At 39.5% G+C, this 19,156-nt stretch overlaps 3 protein-coding genes across 4 annotated transcripts; 2 read left to right on the top strand and 1 right to left on the bottom strand.

Moving 5' to 3' along the window:
* The first annotated feature begins 3,650 nt into the window (after window positions 1-3,650).
* commd4 (COMM domain containing 4) lies at window positions 3,651-6,685 on the top strand. The gene is made up of 8 exons (XM_034085327.1): window positions 3,651-3,762; window positions 4,034-4,105; window positions 4,195-4,260; window positions 4,350-4,389; window positions 4,913-5,032; window positions 5,753-5,833; window positions 5,951-6,127; window positions 6,241-6,685. Exons 1-8 carry the CDS (start codon window positions 3,652-3,654, stop codon window positions 6,279-6,281), a joined length of 708 nt encoding a protein of 235 aa, XP_033941218.1. The 5' UTR covers window position 3,651; the 3' UTR covers window positions 6,282-6,685.
* Window positions 6,686-7,710: 1,025 nt separating this feature from the next.
* On the top strand, window positions 7,711-11,524 carry neil1 (nei-like DNA glycosylase 1). Its single transcript, XM_034085431.2, has 10 exons — window positions 7,711-8,070; window positions 8,835-9,301; window positions 9,382-9,501; window positions 10,279-10,387; window positions 10,485-10,572; window positions 10,654-10,775; window positions 10,860-10,887; window positions 10,977-11,047; window positions 11,118-11,283; window positions 11,387-11,524. The coding sequence occupies exons 2-10, from the start codon at window positions 8,847-8,849 to the stop codon at window positions 11,431-11,433; spliced, it is 1,206 nt and encodes a 401-aa protein (XP_033941322.1). The 5' UTR covers window positions 7,711-8,070; window positions 8,835-8,846; the 3' UTR covers window positions 11,434-11,524.
* Window positions 11,514-18,640, bottom strand: man2c1 (mannosidase, alpha, class 2C, member 1). 2 transcript variants are annotated; one of them, XM_034085429.2, is made up of 26 exons: window positions 18,459-18,640; window positions 18,010-18,135; window positions 17,797-17,920; window positions 17,638-17,708; window positions 17,379-17,556; window positions 17,107-17,296; window positions 16,763-16,869; window positions 16,557-16,667; window positions 16,343-16,435; window positions 16,121-16,237; window positions 15,938-16,033; window positions 15,703-15,848; window positions 15,243-15,366; window positions 14,620-14,741; window positions 14,449-14,534; window positions 14,221-14,367; window positions 14,051-14,130; window positions 13,864-13,958; window positions 13,662-13,766; window positions 13,402-13,558; window positions 13,176-13,319; window positions 12,925-13,034; window positions 12,742-12,821; window positions 12,118-12,260; window positions 11,929-12,032; window positions 11,514-11,844 (listed from the first exon to the last, which is right to left on the bottom strand). In XM_034085429.2, the coding sequence occupies exons 1-26, from the start codon at window positions 18,557-18,559 to the stop codon at window positions 11,733-11,735; spliced, it is 3,069 nt and encodes a 1,022-aa protein (XP_033941320.1). In that variant the 5' UTR covers window positions 18,560-18,640; the 3' UTR covers window positions 11,514-11,732. The 2 variants fall into 2 exon arrangements, with proteins under 2 accessions (XP_033941320.1, XP_033941319.1); XM_034085428.2 differs by having other exon boundaries at window positions 17,379-17,708.
* Between the last annotated feature and the right edge of the window lie 516 nt (window positions 18,641-19,156).

The following is a 19,156-nucleotide window of genomic DNA, read 5'->3' as shown; positions in this document are numbered from 1 at the left end:
AGCTATCATGGCTTATTTACTTGCATATCTAAACAGAATTATGAAAGCCTGTTGGTAGGCTATCAGAGTCAGGCACACGAGTCCGTTTGAGTTTGTGCGCCAGTGTCTGAACGCTCACTCACTGCTAGCTATGTAGCTAACTGTTAGGCTACTTAGCTTGCATTGTTATGGATCTAAAGTTAGCAAAAGCTAACTTTCATAGCACAGCTTTACTTCTCACTTAACACAATAAAGAAACAGACCGTATAGTACAGCACAAACAACACAAATGGTCAATACTTATATATATTTATTTTCACTTATTATAATAATTGAAATCCTGGTTCTTCTGGAGGTGTTGTTGGCGCACCGCAGCTGCCTGCACTGTACAATCGCTGGAGGACTGGGCTGTCACTCAAAAACTGAGTAGCCAATGGGGACGCACCCCTGAAAGTCCCGCCCACCTGGGACGTTTGTGTCAGAATCTCAAACAAAAAGTGAGGGAGCGCAAACGAGAAAGCTGCAGCGAGAGCAAAAGTCTGATCATTGAGAAAGAAGAAACAAGAACTGCAAACAAAAAGATATGTTAAAACAAAGAAAAAATACTTATAGTTTACATGATTACACAAATGATTTGTTTGTAACTTATAGTTTTATTTTTGAAATGTATTTTATTTTGCTTGACTCAGTTTTTTTCTTCTTTTAAACTCATAGTTTTGCTTTATTCTGAGAAAGTGTTGCTTTATCTTTATGATACAAAACTAATCCCATACAATTACGAGTAGATGAGTTTTACAACTGCAAACGTGAAGATACATTAAATAATATTACGTAGGCCAATACATGGAAATAAAATAATAAAATGAATAGTCCATAGGCCCAATAAGAAAAGACTACCCTAAAAAAGTATTGTATGTGGAGCAGTATGAGCAGAAGATATTACTGTATAGAGGTGGGAGGAGTATTCAGATCTTGTAATTGAGTAAAAATAGAAGTGCCAGAGTGTAGGAAAACTCTGTTACAAGTCCTGCAATCAAAATGTTACTCAAGTTAGCACCAAAACATACTCAAAGTACCAAAAGTAAAAGTACTCATTAAGCAAATTGGTCTATTTCAGAATAATATGATATGTTTTGATTATAATTATTGATGCATTAAAGTGTTATCAAAGCTGGTTAAGGTGCAGCTAGTTTAAATTACTTCATATGCTTTAGGGTAGTTTGTGAATTAACTCCAGGTGTAACTAAAGTCTTATTTAAGTGTTGATTATATTTCATGTTATAATCCAAATGTGTAAAGTAACTAATGGTACTTAATAATTGTAGTGAAGTAGAAGTACAAAGTTGCGTAAAATGGAAATACTCAAGTAACATACAAGTATCTCAAAATTGTACTTAAGTACAGTATTTGAGTAAATGCACTTAGTTACTTCCCACCTCTGACTGTAAGTGATGAACCTGTTTGAAATATAAGAAGTGCAATACTTTGAAATGACCTATTGCAGTAGAAACATGAGAAAATAATGTACAAAATACAAATGGAAATCATAAAACATTTTTCCATTTCAATGCACATCTACATTTTTAAGTACCGAAGCAAAGAGACAAAACCTCCTGATGAGACTCATTCAAATGAGTAGTCTGATTGCTTCTGACATTAAGAGGAGACAAGGTATTTGCAATCTTTTTTATTATGTTGTTGCTGTCTGTTCTATCCCACACAAAGCCCATATGAAATGCATTAGCATGATTTAAACTATTGTATTAGTATATTATTGTTTATGAATACCGCTAATGTGTCGCCCAGACTCTGTTTACAGGATCTACTGAGTCATCTGATCTGAAATATTTCCACAATGACTAATATTTCCTTCCTTCTCTTCTTCCTTCTTTTCCCCCAACATATAGCAGCACAGATTTGCATACATGCCTTTCATTTTCAGCTTCCCAGCAAAGTGGCTAGATGGTAAATTGATTTAATTCCTGTCCATATATGCTCAAGCGTCGCTTTGCATTTTGCAAAATGAATTGTAAATCTATTTGAGCTTTTGCCTGGGCTTCTCTTTTTTTGTTATTTTCGAAACTGCATTTGAAAAATGAGCCACACACTAGTCTTTAAGGGGGTTCACCCTCATAAATTGAGATTACTATTTTACATGTATCCTCCATGCTTTTATCTATCCATATTCCAAGATATTCCTATTCTTTCACTTTTTAACTGTTGGTTAAATTGTCAGGTGTTGCAGTTTTCTTGAAGAAACAAAAGCACACACATAACTGAAATCTCTGTAGACTAAGGAAAACCTTAATGAGCAGAGTACTGAAAGGCAATGAAGCTGCAGGAGACTGACTTGATATATTATATTGAAGGTTTACTGAAGCTTTGCCAAGCAGAGCAAATAATGAACAATACAATCCAATAATGAGATGCAGTCACGTTGTATGCCCCCATTATTTCTTGAGCACAGTCATTCTCTCTCATTATCATCCCACACAGGGCAAACAATAAACCTGTATGTTTAAAAAACGAATCATTTTGTTGGCCATTCAAATCCCAGTCAACACATTTTAAGCAAGACATTTCATTGCATGTCTTTTAGCTGACACTTTTATCCAAAGACAGCCTTATCATTGCTGTGTCTGATGTTTGCCTGGACACTTTCTTTCTCCCCTCATGGCTAAGAATGCATGGCCAGTCTTAAGTCTTATCAGCTGTGGCCCGACAGACCTGCAGACAGAAGAAATGTGTAGCCTGCTCATTTTTTCTGGAGCACAAAGCAGAGACTTACACAGGTAAGGATATTAAAGTCTCTAATGAAAAATGGAATAAGAAAAAAAGCTGGCAGTGAATGCAGGGAAACCAAAACCTTAAACCCCCCCAACCATGGGTTCTTTCAAAAACCTTTCTTTTTAATGCAACCTAATGAGATCCTTTAACTTTGCCTTATCATTGCACTTTTAGCAGCAGCCAGTATTGTATCGCTTTTATGAATTGTCTTTTTTTGTTTTTATTTGTATATTTGTTTATATATATATATATTAATTAGTATGTGTTAAATGCCTATGTTAAGCACTTTTAATTGCCTCTGTGTCTTAAAATGTGCTATACAAATAAACTAACCTTGAATAAAGCTGCAGAAAAGCACTCTGGATGGACCGGGCTATGGAACAGGTTGATGATGTCAGTGGAAACAACAAGTGTGCCTCATCTGAATCCAGGAAAATCACGCCCCCTGCCTCAAGCCCTGCAGAGAAAGAGAACAGAGAAGAGATGGAGAGAGATAACAAGCAAACAAAATATGAGTTTAATAAATAGTTTTAAAGCTGCATCTTTCAACCCAAAACACAAGTAATACTGTGTATCGTAATAGGACTTCTGAAACAATGCATATAGCCACGAATATATAAGCAATTATTTTATTTATTATCAAGGTGATGAAACAATGCAAAATATCCCCATGAGGATAACCAATATTACCTAATGAAGTGTCTGACAGGGTTTGTATCAAAGTAAGTTACTTCTCTCCTGTTGGCAGTTTTGTTATGGTGCAATAACAAATACATATAATTATCTTCAGAACCAGGACTTAAAATACTCTATTGAAAACTGATGTTCAGGATTCTTGCTGTTCTGAATGTAATGCATTGATCCCACATCAGGACCACAATCATCATGTGCCTGAAGGAACGCCTACTTTTCCCTCGTCCAATCAGTGTGAGGAAATTGAATGTACTTCCGGTTCCGTTCTTCTGTCTTCAACATCAGCTGACTGACACAACCATGGTAACCCGTCAAATTATCTTATTTTTTGACTGTAGTTTTATTAATAAGAAGCCGATTTATTTATAGGACATTATAGTTGCATGGTTATAAATGTTGTTTGTTGATATTTACTTTAACACGATCGATATGCACTCCTGCTTTATGGGAGCTAGCAGGCTAGGCTAGTTAGTAGCTGATGGGTAGTTAAAGCAAGTTAATGCTATCGTTACATTGTTTGTTACTGTCGTTACTGTACAGTAAAAACATGTATCTGTTGTTTTGTCTTTTGTAGCGGTTCCGTTTCTGTGGAGACTTGGACTGCCCCGACTGGGTTCTTGCCGAAATCAGCACATTAGCTAAACTTGTGAGTAATAATGTTAGGTTATTTAATTGTAAGTCTATGGTGCGTTTTATTTTTAAACTAATACCTGTGTCTTCTCAATAATGTCACAGTCTAGTGTCAAAATGAAACTCCTGTGTGCTCAAGTGCTGAAGGATTTGCTCGGGGAGGGCATTGATGTAAGAGTTTGAATATATTTCCACATAATCTTTTACTTCTCTATATATTCAGAATTCACTCAAACTGATCATCTTCTCTTTTGTCTTAGTATGACAAGGTTACAAAGCTCACTGCAGATGCAAAGTTTGGTAAGTCTCCCTCATACTGCAGATCTTTTACAAAAGTTAAAGTGGCAACACTACAGATTAACCCACATCATTTAAAAAATAATGAGCCTGCATTATAAATACTGCTAAATAAAAATGTAGTTGTATTAGTAGATTGTTTAATGTGTTAAAAAAGTAAAAGTAAATACTTGGTTACATTTACAACAAGGAATCATGTATTGTAAGCTCATCATGTGTTTTGTGAGTAATATCTTAATAAGCAGAGTAATTATTAACTATAGCTATAAAATAAATGCAGATTATTTGCCTTGTATATGTTGTGATGTGTGAGTGTAAAATAGCAATAATATTTAAAGCAAATTATCAGTAGGCCTACTGCAGAATACTTTTTCAGAAGAGTACTTGATTAAATAGGTCTACCTAAGCATATACTGCTGGAAATGTATTTAAATCTCATACTTTACACACAAGCCTAGAAGAATGCCATATTTGCATCATATTTTTGTTGTAAAACATACATTCATGATGTCAATCCATCTTGCAGAGAGTGGAGACGTCAAAGCTACTGTGGCAGTGCTCAGCTTCATTTTCTCCAGTGCAGCCAAGCATGATGTCGACAGTGAGTCTCTGTCCAGTGAGCTGCAGCAGCTTGGTCTGCCTAAAGGTAGGTTCACTGGGGTCCTTCATGTTTGATATCAAAGAATAGGATTATGTCTTTATCTGTAGTTGCCAAATTCACAGACCTTTTTCTAAACTTCAATGTGTACAAAGAGTAGGGAACTAAAAACACTATTGGACCAATATATTTGAGTACTTTTAATATATCAGGGAAAATGTCGGCATTCAAAAGAGCTTGTGCAGCAGATACCCAGGACCTACTAAACAGCAAAGGGTCTATAATTGTAGGATTTGCAGACTTCTAGAAATATCCAGGTCCCAAATCACAGCCTACTGTATTGTTGTTAAAAGAAAGGCATAGCATAAACAGCTATTGTGTTACTAAATATAATAAAACACTGCACTCAGCTCGCCTCAAAGGTGACCCTGTCTGTGCATAATGTGCAGTTTAGAAAGGGCTGATTATTGGGGAGGATGATGTTGCGCATTGTGACTTTGGTGCATTGATTACGGTTACAATGACAGCTGTTTAACGTCAACTTTCGATTATCTTTTTAAAATGTATTGAAGATTTCCCCTTTATTTGATACACATAAACGTCCTTTCAAGTACTTTTTGGCAATTACTGTTTTTCTGTTACTGGTTGGATACTTCTGTGTTAATGCACCGGACAGTTCTTCTGCTCAACGTGTGTTTAAACACTTTTCTGTGATTATGCACTTGGAATAAATCTTGAATTTACTTTTAATAACTCACACAATTCTAGAGCACACGACGGGGCTCTGCAAATCATATGAAGACAAGCACTATGCACTGCAAGGCAAACTAAGAGAGACCAGTCTAAGATGTAAGTATTTCTGTCTATCTTGTCCTTTTCGAAGAGGAAGACAAAAATAACTGATGAGGAGAGTTGACTGGGAGTTTTTTTGGCTGACCATCAATTCTGCCCTGCAATGAATTTCAGTGGGCAGACTGGAGTCCGTTTCATGGCGTATCGACTATACTCTGAGCTCCAGTGAACTGAGGGAAGTGAATGAACCTCTGATTCAGCTTAAACTGCAGTCACAAGGAGCGGAGTCAGGCTCAACAGAGACTACTGTTGTTTCTGTTTCTGCAGACAAGTTCAGAGTCTTGCTTGCAGGTCAGGTTTGCTTTTTGTCCATTTTCAGTTATTCTGTCTACGGTCCTTCACGTCAAACTGTTTTATTAGCCATGATAATGTTTTGATGGTTATTTTCCCCTCTGTTCCTGCAGAACTCAAACAAGCACAGATTAGGATGAATGCACTACAATGAAGATGGGACGGAGAAGTCGGTCTTCGATGTCTGATCAAGAGCCGGACACAAATGATGCTGATAGTCTGCCAAAAGTGCCATATTTACATGTTGTACAGTATAATTCTTTTTATATGATATAAGTCATCTTAAAAGTCACGTGAATGGCTTGTTTATTTGCATTGACTGTTATTGAGTCATTGAAAGAGAGCACATGGCTAGTCTTAACTCTTATCAGTTGTGCGGTATTTTTCTAACACATCAGGAAATATTGGTACACATGTTTACAGACGGAACAAGAATACTGAATGGACCATTTTTGTAAAATATTGTATATTGATTCACACATTTTGATTTAAATTATGTTAATACGTTGTGTTGTACTTTCTGATACCCCATAAATAACTAATAAAATATGAACTACAGAGATTTGTGTTTTCTTCCACAATGCATACATATCCCAACATGCAATGGGACGGGACTGTTTGCTTCCGTTGTGATGATTAACTGTATACTATTGTGAGTTTGCTAGAAAAGCTAAATTATTCATTGTTTTCCGTGAATTAGTACTAAACATGAGAAAAACTAGGTTGAGAAACATAAACACCGCAAATATATCTAATTATAAATAACGAGATTATAGGCATGGAGATCTTGCGACATTTTCTGAATCTTGAATGGAACGCGATGATGTTAGGGCTCGCCTCGAAAGTAGACGAGAGTAGACGATCGCAGCCGGGGGAGGTGTCAAAAAGCTCGTCTTAAGTTGGACAACTCGGACTCGGAGTCGGCTTGACTGGCTGGGTTTGCAATGGCGGAATTTGCGTTGGCGTTTTTCGTTGCAGATGAAGTGGATGCAATAGAAATCCCACATGTATTGTATGGAGAATGTAATTTGATTTAATCTTGCCATTTTAAATGATGTATTCAATAAATAAGGTTAAACCAAATCATTACATTACAATAGATTTTATTTTAATGATTTGGTTTAACTTAAAGAGAAACTTTATTGTTATTGCACATATTACAGGTACTGAGACAACGAAATGCAGTTTAGCTTCTAACCAGGTGCAACAAGCAGTGAAGTGGAATAACATATAGAATGAATTGAATGATGAATAAACAGTGGGGTATGAATACACTAGATATCAGCCTGTGAGCAGTATGAACAGTGTGTATGAATATGCTAAGATATATAAAGTATGAAAACGGTAAGCAGTATAGTATCAAATATATAGATATTAATTTCATGATGATAAACATTGTGGAACAATGATGAAAAATGGGAATGGATGTGGCGACGTAAAACTGACACAAAACAACAACAAACTTTTGCCAGCCAATTGGAGAGTTTCATCAGCAGCACGTGGTAAAAACCACCAATGAGCACTCAGCTCGAGATACCAGCGAGCCGTTTCCCATCAAGCATTTCGCTTCTGCAGCTCATGGAGAGCAACTGCGCCAACTCGCCTCGCTCTCAAGGCTGCGGGCGTCTTTGTCCCGCGAGATTTCAAAGTCTCATGTGGGCGAGCCTCCAGAGCAAGTCGGACAAAATGACTAACCATCATGCAACGCACTAGCAAGACGTTGATCGCAACTGCGCAGGTCTTGCTTGTCTCAAACAAGCCTGTTATAAAACCAAGAACCACAACACGTAAGCATGTTGTGAAAGCCCTGCTTGTGCCATACTTGCACATCTTGCAGCCCTTCGGAAACTGGAGTAACCCGACACACTCAGTGTGTTATGGGATGTTACTGAGGTTTAAGTTGAAGTGACTCGTGTCCGTGGAGTGGTCTGCTTCCTAGTTAAGTAAGTTGTTTTGCCCCGTGATGCCCCTCGCAGCACGCATGCTCGAATCTCACTGATAACGCCTTCTTTTTATCTTTCTGACTTTTGCAAAAATACTCTGAGGCCATCCATGATTTGTCACATTGTTTATTCTGTGGCAGGGTTGAAGGCATTGATGTGTCACGGTGTGTGTGTGTGTGTGTGTGTGTGTGTGTGTGTGTGTGTGTGTGTGTGTGTGTGTGTGTGTGTGTGTGTGTGTGTGTGTGTGTGTGTGTGTGTGTGTGTGTGTGTGTGTGTGTGTGTGTGTGTGTGTGTGTGTGTGTGTGTGTGTGTGTGTGTGTGTGTGTGTGTGTGTGTGTGTGTGTGTGTGTGTGTGTGTGTGTGTGTGTGTGTGTGTGTGTGTGTGTGTGTGTGTGTGTGTGTGTGTGTGTGTGTGTGTGTGTGTGTGTGTGTGTGTGTGTGTGTGTGTGTGTGTGGCACCGAGGCCAGGATTTTAGAAATACTGAGGTCACCCAGCACAGTCCCAACCAATGTTTGAAAAAAACAGTGTCCCTAACGATATATTTAAATGCTTTTTGGAAACTGCCTTCACATATTCTGTAGTTCTATTTAGTTGTTGACCTAAAAGTAGTGAAATGTTAAAAAAACTGTAATTTATCTTCTTAAAAGCTGTTTTTGTCCAGAATGTAAGTTTTCCCAGGTTTTCTAAAACACACCCTCAGTGTGCTTTAAAAGTAGCTACAGCGCTTATGCTTAACTTTGCTCTGCCATTTCATTCTCTACAGCACAGCTTCAAAATGCCTGAGGGACCTGAGCTCCACCTTGGCAGCCTTTACGTAAACAAAATGTGTGCTGGAGTGGTGTTCACTGGCCCGGTCAGAAAATCTGAAGTCAGCAAAAGTCCTGATGTGCCCTTCACCTGTGAGGCCTATCGCATCACTGCCTCTTCCAGAGGGAAGGAAGTGAAGCTCAGGCTGACGCCTATGAAAAGTGATGTTTCAAAACAGAGATCTAAGGCAGGCCAAGCAGACCAGACCATGGACGTAGTCTTTCGTTTTGGGATGTCAGGCTATTTCCGCTTCACCTCAGAGGATGAGCTGCCCAAACATTCCCATCTGTGTTTTTATTCTAAAGAGACGCCCTGCAGAGTGCTGAGCTTTGTGGATACACGTAGGTTTGGCAGCTGGCAGGCCAACGGGACTTGGCAGCCTGACAGAGGGCCCTGCATCATGTTCGAGTACGAAAGCTTCAGGTTAGTATCGATGACTTTCACTTAAGTTACCTGCTAGACCAAAAACTCACTCCCACACTGACCAGTGTTTGATTTTGCAGGAAGAACGTTGTGACGCACCTGTCTGACCGAGCCTTTGACAGGCCCATCTGTGAAGTTCTGCTCAATCAGAAGTACTTCAACGGTATCGGGAACTACCTGAGGGCTGAAATCCTTTTCAGGTGATGCACATACACAAACCACAGAACTGATCAAATGAGATATTGTGTAATTATTATTTAGGGATGCACCAATAACAAACCTATAAGCACTTTGAGCACCAGGAAAAGCACTTTATAAATGTAATTTATTATTATTAAGTGACATGGGTATCCACAATGACATGAGAACCCGCTTTGAATGGGCCTGAAATTAACCATGATTTTAACAATGGAATAATCTGATGATATAATAAACAGTTTTGTCAGTAAAATGTCTTAAATTAGTGAAGTCTTCTATGGCAGAAAATCCTCAAATTACTTACCAAAATAGTTGCATATACATTTTTATGCCGACCAACTTATAATTGCATCCCACATTCAATACAAGTTCTACAATACAAGTAGTTCTCAGGGAGGAACGCCTGCTGATGATGACAGACATAGATGTTTATCAAGGTGGGAGTATCTTTTCTTTGTTTTCATTGCTTCCTTAGTTCAAAAATCAAGGTCGGACTATAAATACTATAAATTACTTTGTGGATATATAACATTTCGTTTTTCCTTTGAGCTTCTACTGTAGTTTAAAGAAAAAGACAAATTGTCTGCTTTGTATTGTTGACCGAAACACAGCCTGCTCTCATGAGTCTCAAGGTCTGTCTCCAGATATAAAAAGAGTATCTTTGTTCTGTTTTGGGTTACTCATCCTGCGGGCGTAGCATACATTCAGCCTCCCTTTGAAAACAAAGGAGCCTCTCTGGTTTACAAAAGATTGGTTCCAAAGTAGTTTCTTTTTTTTAGGTTAAACATCCCACCCTTTGTGCCAGCGAGGTCCGTACTGGAAGGCCTTGAGTTAGAAGATTTATGTGAAAACGAGAAGCCTTTGAAAACTGAGATCAAGGACGAAAAGGTGACGTATCCCAGATAGATACCTTTTTTTAGATCAGACACTTGACAGTCACAGCATTACATTATTCAACAGTGCCTTTCTTTCTTCTGTGCACCAGACCTCAGACAGGGTTAAGACGGTGAAAGAGGAGACGGGAGACCTGCTCAGACTGTGTCATACAGTTCCTCTGGAGGTGGTGAACCAAGGTTAGTTTCCTATTGAGTAAAAAACGTTCATAAAATAATTCAGAGGTAATTCAAGTCGATTTGATGGTGTTTTTGTCATAGGTGGAAAGGGCTACGACCCCAAGAAGGAGGACTACTCTGAGTTTAAGGCATGGCTGCAGTGTTACTATGTGGATGGGATGAAATCATTACGGGACCACAATGGCAGAACTATGTGGTTCAACGTGAGTTCATAGAAATAAACCAATATTTTAATATCTGGCTCATTATTTTATATGTCACTGATTGCAATATCTTCTGTTCTTCAGGGAGATCCAGGCCCCATGGCACCTAAAGGTACTTCGAATACATTAAACTGACAACTTCCGCACAACATGTATCTGATGGCTGATGCTTGAACAGATTTGTCTTTTCTCATTTAACAGACTTAAAGTCACCCAAGGCAAAAAAGAGAGCAAAGAAAACAGAGGATCATGATTACACGGATAAGAAAAAGGTATGTGCTTTTTTTCTTGATCAGTAATGAGCTCTACAGATGTGACTCTTAATATATTTGATTTAATTAGGGGGCCAAAGGAGGCTCAAAAAGCACACCAAAGAAGAAGGTCGTCAAACAGGAAACCAAAACAGCAAAGAAGGAAATCGAGAAGTCTGAAGAAATGGTATCACCTCAAAAAAAAAAGAGACCAGCTGCTCGTGGGAGGAAGACCAGCAGTGCAGAGCCAGCTGCAGGTGTGCTCATTATATTCTCTCAAAATGGAACAAATGTTTTTCACTGCTGGGGGATTGTTCGAAACAAATAAACATTTTAATGTCATAGTTGTCCTTGTTGCAGGTCCAGAGAAGCGGAGTGGGAGAGTTACCAGACAGAGCAGCAAATGAGGAGAAAAGGGAGGCACCACTGTATTGTGTGTATGTTTTTATACTATGGAACAGTTTTTAATAAAGCACAGGATACTGTAAACGTTTTGCAACTGTTTATTGTTTTAATGTATAGTTAGTTATCAAATCATTTTCTTTCACATTCTCATCTATAAGTAGCTCACAAAGAGGCAGTCCATGTAAAGTCTCCTTATAAACGGCATCACCATATGACACAATTGAGACTAGTTTCTAACTTTTAGGATTTGGTACTTGTGACTACCCTGAGGTTGGTACAAAAACAGGAATGGTGTGTCTTTTTAAAAGACGAGGAGAAGGGACACAATTTGAAAGGGGCTGAAGTCCAGAGTGATTCCCCCTGACGTAATGTGTGCCGGACGGGTGGGGTCTGGTTTCTCCAGAAGATCGCAACTGAACGGGGGAAAAAATGTTGTTCTTAGAAGACAATAAAAGATGCCAGACAGAAGTAAACATGATAAAAATAGAGTTACTCACTGCCAGGCTTCCCTGATCGGAAAGGTGGTTCTCAGAGTTGCAGTAACGCTGCTCCCATGTGACTCATAAAGTCGAACTACGAGTGCTCCCTTCCTGTCCTCAGCCTGTTATGGTAAATGGAGTAAATCGCCATTAGTGGGCTGATTGGATTAAGGAACACGATGTCAAGCTTAGCATTTAATTGACTACCTGTTTAATGGTCTCAAGGATCACTGCAGCAGTGCTGATGGAAAAGGCACTCCAGGGCTCGGTGTCAGCAGGGCACCGGATTGGCCTCAAAGGGAAGTTGAGGTTGTACGCAGCCTGGATGACAGAGGCATCTTGGAAGGATCCTATATAACAGAAAATATTATCACACTAGTTTCAAAGTCAGGGTTTGAAAGGGATTGTTGTGGAGTTAGTGGGGTTCTTTTAATGGAAGTTAATTGCCTACAGTAGACAGCAGTTGGTTTGCCCCCAGTTTATGGAGCAATCAGGGGTTATGGCTTAGAAGTAAAGCAATGTACTGCTGCAGGCGGGGGCAGCAGTTAAATCATTTTCAAGCCACTTAAACATTAGTATCAGTTTAAGTGTTTGCTTTATTAATTTGTATTTCTCTGTTAGACAGGCCAGTGGTAAACCAGCAACTGCAAGGTTAAATTACTGCTTCTTTTTTTTTCAAAGGGCATAGGATGTCTCATGTCCAAGTAAAGTAGGAAAAATATATTAAATAAAGCATATACTTGTATATTATATACTATGATATTGATTACTCAAAGACACATGTTGCTGTTGCCCCTGTCCCTTTAAGATTTATTGAGAACTCAATCTTACCTGTGTGAGGCATGATGGCGTAGGTGAACTGATGAGTCCCCATGTCAGCATTGACATCGGGTGCCTTAGGTGCTCTCAGTCTAAAACAGACATTTATTGTTAGCTGCAAGAATGATTGACAATTGAAGAAACTAAATTGTACCATTTGTAGAATATTTGTATGAAAACAGTGGGAAACCTTACAGGGACAGTGTCATAGTGTTCTTGTGCACTGAATAGCCGTATTTGCAGTCGTTCAGCAGTGCAACCCCAAAGTTGTGCTCTGACAAATCGGCCCATTTGTGACCCCAAACCTAAGAGAGAGAGAAGCCATGATGAAAAACAACAACAAAAATACACATGAACCATTGTTGTTGTGACTGCATCTACAGGACACTTAAAGTACATTAAGCTGTACATTAGCTACTTGTGTAGTTGATTTCCCAGAGGTGTACCTCAAATCTGGCCCAGTCCCATGAAGTGTTCCTGTGTGTGGGTCTCTGCAGATGGCCAAACTGGATCTCATATGTAGCGTTGGGGCTGCGTACCCGCACAGGGAACTCCACCTTAAGAAACTTGTGTGACTCTGCCCACGTCACCTGAAATAGGAGGCAACATTGGGATTTTCTTACGACCAGTGAATCACTGATCTCTCCAGATATCATAAATGATATGAAGTACCTTAGTGTTGAATTTGATGTAAGGACACATGGCATCCATGATAATCTCCTGTGTGATGGTGCTCTTATCACTGATCCTGAGGGTGAAGCGGACACTTCCTCTGAGCCCGTCTGAGTACACCAGATGAGGAGGCTGCACCACCTCCACAACCGGCTTCCTGTAGGGTCAATCCTGCAGTCAGGCTTTACATCTAAAACCCTGCAAATACTATGGTGTGTATCAAGGGGGCAAAAGATGGATGTAAGAGTAATAAACGGCACCTTGTCTGCAGATGGTAGTCCATTACATCCCAAGCATCCCAGTACAGAGGGACATCATCAAACATGACAAACTGGTTGCCATGACAGCTGTCAGAGATGGCTTCTCTGAAAACAACCAAAGTGTGAGTCATGTTAATACAGTACATAATAAAAATGAATTCAGTGTAAATTTAGTAGTTGAAAATATGTGCTCCTACAGTACCTGTTGGCGTTGATCAAATATAGAGACGCCAAAGTGCCATCTTTGTTTACGACAGTTCGTAAAATCCCATTCTCCATGAGCAATGTTCCGTCGGCCTTTAATGTTACACAACATCTTGGTTAGCCAATTACAAATACAACAAAGCTAAATGAATTAAATGCTCTATATATATATATATAGCACATACTTGACCAGTAATAGTCACTGGAGCCACAGGCTTTGTGTCTCCAACAGGAGACACACCAATGCTGGGAACTCTCACCAGAGCTGCAATACAACAGACACCACATTACCACATCACATATGCAGTTGTAGTGTGGAAAGCAACAACATGAATTCTGTAAATATGTAACATACCCAGATCGGGTGTACCAGGGCCTTCGTGCATCTGGATGACTTCTTGGCGCTCCCATGGCAGAGAGTTGAACACACCAGGGGAGTTTCCTTTTGAACCGAGGGCTCCACAGGCATCGTGCAGCAGGGCAGCACCATCAGTGCGGATATCTAAAGACACAATGAGTGTTATTTTGGAAAAGAAAATATGTATCTTGCTTTGGTTTTCATGGACAGCTATTGAAAACTAACCTTCATAATATCTGAGTGCATCATCCACAACCATCTCTATACAGCTGCCAGGAATCACATCATGGAATTGGTTTAGCAGAAGAAGCCTGAAAGGGAAACATCGTTTTCATACTGGAACAACAGAGACAATTTGTTTATTCATCATCAAACTTTTAAAAGGTGCAGCCGGACCTCCAGAGCTCCTGCAGTTTTTCCACAGGATATATAAAAGTCTTGTCCCGACAAAGCGCCAAGCTGCTGGCTATCTCAATATCATGAAGCAGCGTCTCACACTGACGGTTCCCCTGTTTAATCTGGAGATAAACAAAACGTAAAAAAAGTAACTTTATCTTTAACATCTTTAATATTTGTTTATACTTCACACATTGTTTTATTGTGTTGCACAGTTGGAGGAGCCTGTGACCTAAGATTTTCATTGTCATAACTACAATGTAGCTATGTACGCATGACCAATAAAAGCCTTGAACCTTGATTTCATTTGTATTTGTGGTAAAGTAATACCCTTTTCCTTGAATGTTTTGCATATTTTATGGTGTGTTTTGTTTTTGTTATACTTCTATATTTATTAATGTATATGTAGATTTAGCATATATCAAGACTATACGCATACTGTTATAATTGGTCCAAGTATATCATGTATGTCAATAATATATACTATTTGCCATACTGTTGTTGCTATGTGTTTCTCGACTATTTGTTTACTTGGATTATTTCCTTTTTTTCAGATAATTTGATGTTATGGCAAAGTGTAATTTCCTCTATAAATGAAGAATCTGAATATGGTTGTATTCTACCTTGGCCTGCGTGGTGTATGTGCCGTTGTGCAGCTCAAGGAAGAGCTCTCCGGTCCAAGTACAAAGCAGGGCGGAGTCAGCCTGCAGCTGAGAGAAAAGCTTGTCAGGACTGGACATCTGGACCCTGAGAAACACAAGAATTGGACATGGAAGTGACCAACGACGTCTTTGGTTACTCCATTGTTACTCATACTGACTAAAGCATGATAGCATTGACTAGTATAATAAAACCACACCATGATGACATCAGTTGAAATCACTCATATCCTTTTAAATCTAACAAGCTGGGTGGAGTCCACTGTCTACGTGCTGGCACTCCCCATTACAGCAGTCTCATAGTGCATTACAAGTCATATAAAACTCATGACAAATGTACTCGCGGGAATTATTTCCGCTTCAGTTTGGTTCTATTTTTTGTAACTGACGAGTGCTGTGTTCAAAGTGTGTGACAGGAACTGACTTGGGAAGTCCATCTGTGTCCTGGACACGCTGCAGTCTGTCCAGCATCAGCTGTGTCGGTCCACCGCCTCCATCTCCAAACCCAAACAACACGGCACTGTGGTTCGCTCTGCCCTTGTCTTTGTTGTTCTTCACAGTTTTTACCAGCTGTGGGCAGATACAAACCCAGATGTAAATATTCTTCTCTCAGACTCAACATCACCATGTTTGTGAACTATAAAAAAAGAAAAACTCACTTCTTCAACCTTCCCTTTCATTTCATAGGAATTTCCTGGTGGGAAATGTGTTAAAACCTTTGAGCCGTCCAGACCTTCCCAGAAAAAGGTGTTGTGCTTAGAGAAAGAGAAATCAAAACTGAAAATCTAAACTAAACAATTTTCTTTGTTTTTAAATTGGTGCCCAGCACCTACTTTACTTACAGGAAAGGTGTTGACCAGGTTCCAGCTAAGCTTCTGTGTTAGGAAATTGGAAATGCCAGAGCCCTGCATTATCTGAGGAAGTTGGGCAGAGTAGCCAAACGTATCTGGAAGCCAAAACTAAAGAAAACAGAGAAAATAGTGTTGTATCATGCAAATGTGAGGACAAGCAAACATAGGTCAACTCAGGTTACAGTATGAAGACATCTTTTTATGAATCCATACCTCGTTGCAATGGATCCCAAACTCACGGTCAAAGAAGCGCTGGCCTTCCAGGAACTGTCTGACCATGGACTCGCCTGAAGGCAGATTGCCATCCTGACAGGAAAATGTGGAATTAATAAATCTTAACTTGAGATGTTCATAAAATAGGGTGTATTTGTAGCAGCCCAAATAATACAGTTAAACCCTTAAGATACAAGAAATGTGATTGCTTTACCATTTCCACCCATGTTCCTCCTACTGGAATGAACCGGCCTTTCTTAACGTAATGCTGAATCTCAGAGAAGAGTCCTGGGTACCAGCTCTTTACCCACTGGAACTGCTGGGCCTGGACGAAAAGCAAAGAAAAATTCCAAACTGTAGAGGCTGCTAAGATTTGTAAATTCTTCATGGCCTTTACACAATTTGTCAGTGATGAATTACCTGGGAGCAAGTGAATACAAACTCTGGGTTCTTCTCCATTAAACGGATCACTGTCACCCAGCTTCGGCCACATTTGCGAATGGTCTCTTCGTAGGGCCACAGCCAAGCTGAAAATGCAGAAATATTAACTAATTTGACAAAAATATTTAAAGATTTGATATGCATTTACCTAATAGTTTTCTACTTCTAGGGCAGAGTATCCTTTGAAAGTACAGATATAGATAATTGTGGTACCTAAAAATGATACAGTCAACCCTTTTCTAAATTATGATTGAAATCGGTTAATATCTAATGACTATTTAGTGAATTAAAGTAAAACTGAATTGCAGACATTCATTTGAGACCTGAGTCTATGTGGCAGTGACCCATCGCATGAGCAACATGCTGGCTGTCTCCGTTTCTCTGGCTGAAGAAGGTGTGAGCCAGGCTGTGAGCTCTAGAGAAGGAGCTGGGGTCCGACGGGTCGCACAGGTTCACCATCTCATTCACAGTGAAGAGCGCCTGGAAGCCCCTCTGCTCTCCCTCTCCAAGTTCCTGTGAAGGAAGAGAAAAGTTTACCGTCAATACGTTTCAACTAAAGTAGCATACCAACATGTACTTATTTGTGTGACTTCACCTTTACGATGTCAATCAGCATTTCAAAATCAGTCAACATCTCCTGTACATCACGGTTAAATACCACCAGCTCCGCCTTTTGTACAGAAAACTTCCTGTTTGGATCCGGGGCTGCAATCATGGATCCTTGACCAGCTCCAAAAAGCCCATTACAGGCCATCTCTATATGAAGGGTGACACTGGAAAACAGGAGAAAATATAGACATTCAGTGAGCAATTGATTACAAAAGCAGCAATGAACTTGTGTTTTAGAAACTGACCTGTGTGGCTCCTCATCCTTCAGACAGTCAGACAGGATATAACTAGTCTTTTCACCCTCTTTACTCAGGCCCTACAAAAATAAAATATGTCAAAGTGAAATCCTGTCATGTGTTTAGAACTGAATTGTGTTACATTAATGCAGGCTGCTGCTACATTACCTGCACTGGCTGTTCATCTCTCCAAACCATCGCTTCTCCATCACTTTCCCACCGAAGATGCACCTCTTTCCCTCTCCAGGACTCAGGGATGTTCAGGGTCACTTTAAACCAGCAGGTCCACCACCTTCAACAAGCATCAAGCATGGGTTACTACCAAGATAGAGGCAACACATCTATCTGAGAGTGATAAAAAAAAGCTGAAATATTACTTACGTTGGTCCAAAGGAATCACCCACTTTATAAGGTGCAAAGGTCTGATTGGAGGCCTCCGTGAATGTGATCCGTTTAGAGGACAAGAAGGAGTCAATGGACTGTAGTGGGCAAGAGTCTCCATAGAGTCTGCAGAGAATAATCATTAGAAAAGTCACGTATTTGTAAAGCCACTAATCAAAAAGTTAATTAAATATGAATATGTCATTGTTAAGTTAAAACTCCCTGAAGATATTTTATAGTTTTGTTTTTATTTTCACTATTTTGCAGATCGGTGAAACTGGTAGGCTACTGATCTACAAAGAAACACCTTAAGCAATGATAATAATGTGCATTTTCGTGTAAGACATGAATAAATAAGACATTAAACATTTCTGTCACAGAAAGCGCCATAAAGCCTGCAGTGGAGTACTACAGTGCAAAGTGAGTGCAGCTGTATGAAAGAGACTTACCGTCCTCTCAGGTTGCAGTCTGTGAAATAAATATCGGAGATAAACTTCTCTGCCCTCTCCAGGAGAGTTCGCCTGTTCTTCAGCACAGGCAGGTGATACATCACGAAACACAGAAAACACCTGCAGGCTTGCAGACAGATAAAGGTGAATCACGGAAAATGCACTGAAGTCCGAAATCTGCAGAAGACCCGGAAGTGAAACGTATTGTTATTGCAGTTCATACAAACAGCCACTAGATGGCAGTGCTGTTAAAGGGCTGGCCACTAGATAACATGTTCTCTTTCACTCTAAGGGTCAAGTTCTCTTTATACATCCATGCATGATCCATGCTCATAAGGGTAGATGAAGTGTGCAAAGTGTGGCCAGTGGGCATCCTTTTGCCTTTTACCAGGTAACATTAGACGTCTTTTTTCCTTTTTTGGGAGAGGGTCATAATATTTCCCATAGACAGTAATTGAATGGTATTATACAACATCTACTTAAGTACTGTATCTGTAAGAACAATAATGAGGTAGGCTACTTCTACTTTACTGGAGTATTCATTTCTATGCAATTTTATCCTAACATTACTCCACTACATATTGGAGTCATGTACTTTTTATTTTGTAACTTATTTTTTTCAATCTAAATCTTCATTTCATTTCATTTCAAACCTTTATTTAACCAGATTGGTCCCATTGAGATCATAGATCTCTTTT

The sequence above is a fragment of the Pseudochaenichthys georgianus genome, chromosome 6 (genome assembly GCF_902827115.2).
Source record: "Pseudochaenichthys georgianus chromosome 6, fPseGeo1.2, whole genome shotgun sequence".
NCBI classification, from domain to species: Eukaryota; Metazoa; Chordata; class Actinopteri; order Perciformes; family Channichthyidae; genus Pseudochaenichthys; species Pseudochaenichthys georgianus.
Note: the sequence above shows the minus strand (reverse complement) of the source record. Positions and strands in the feature narration are given on the sequence as shown.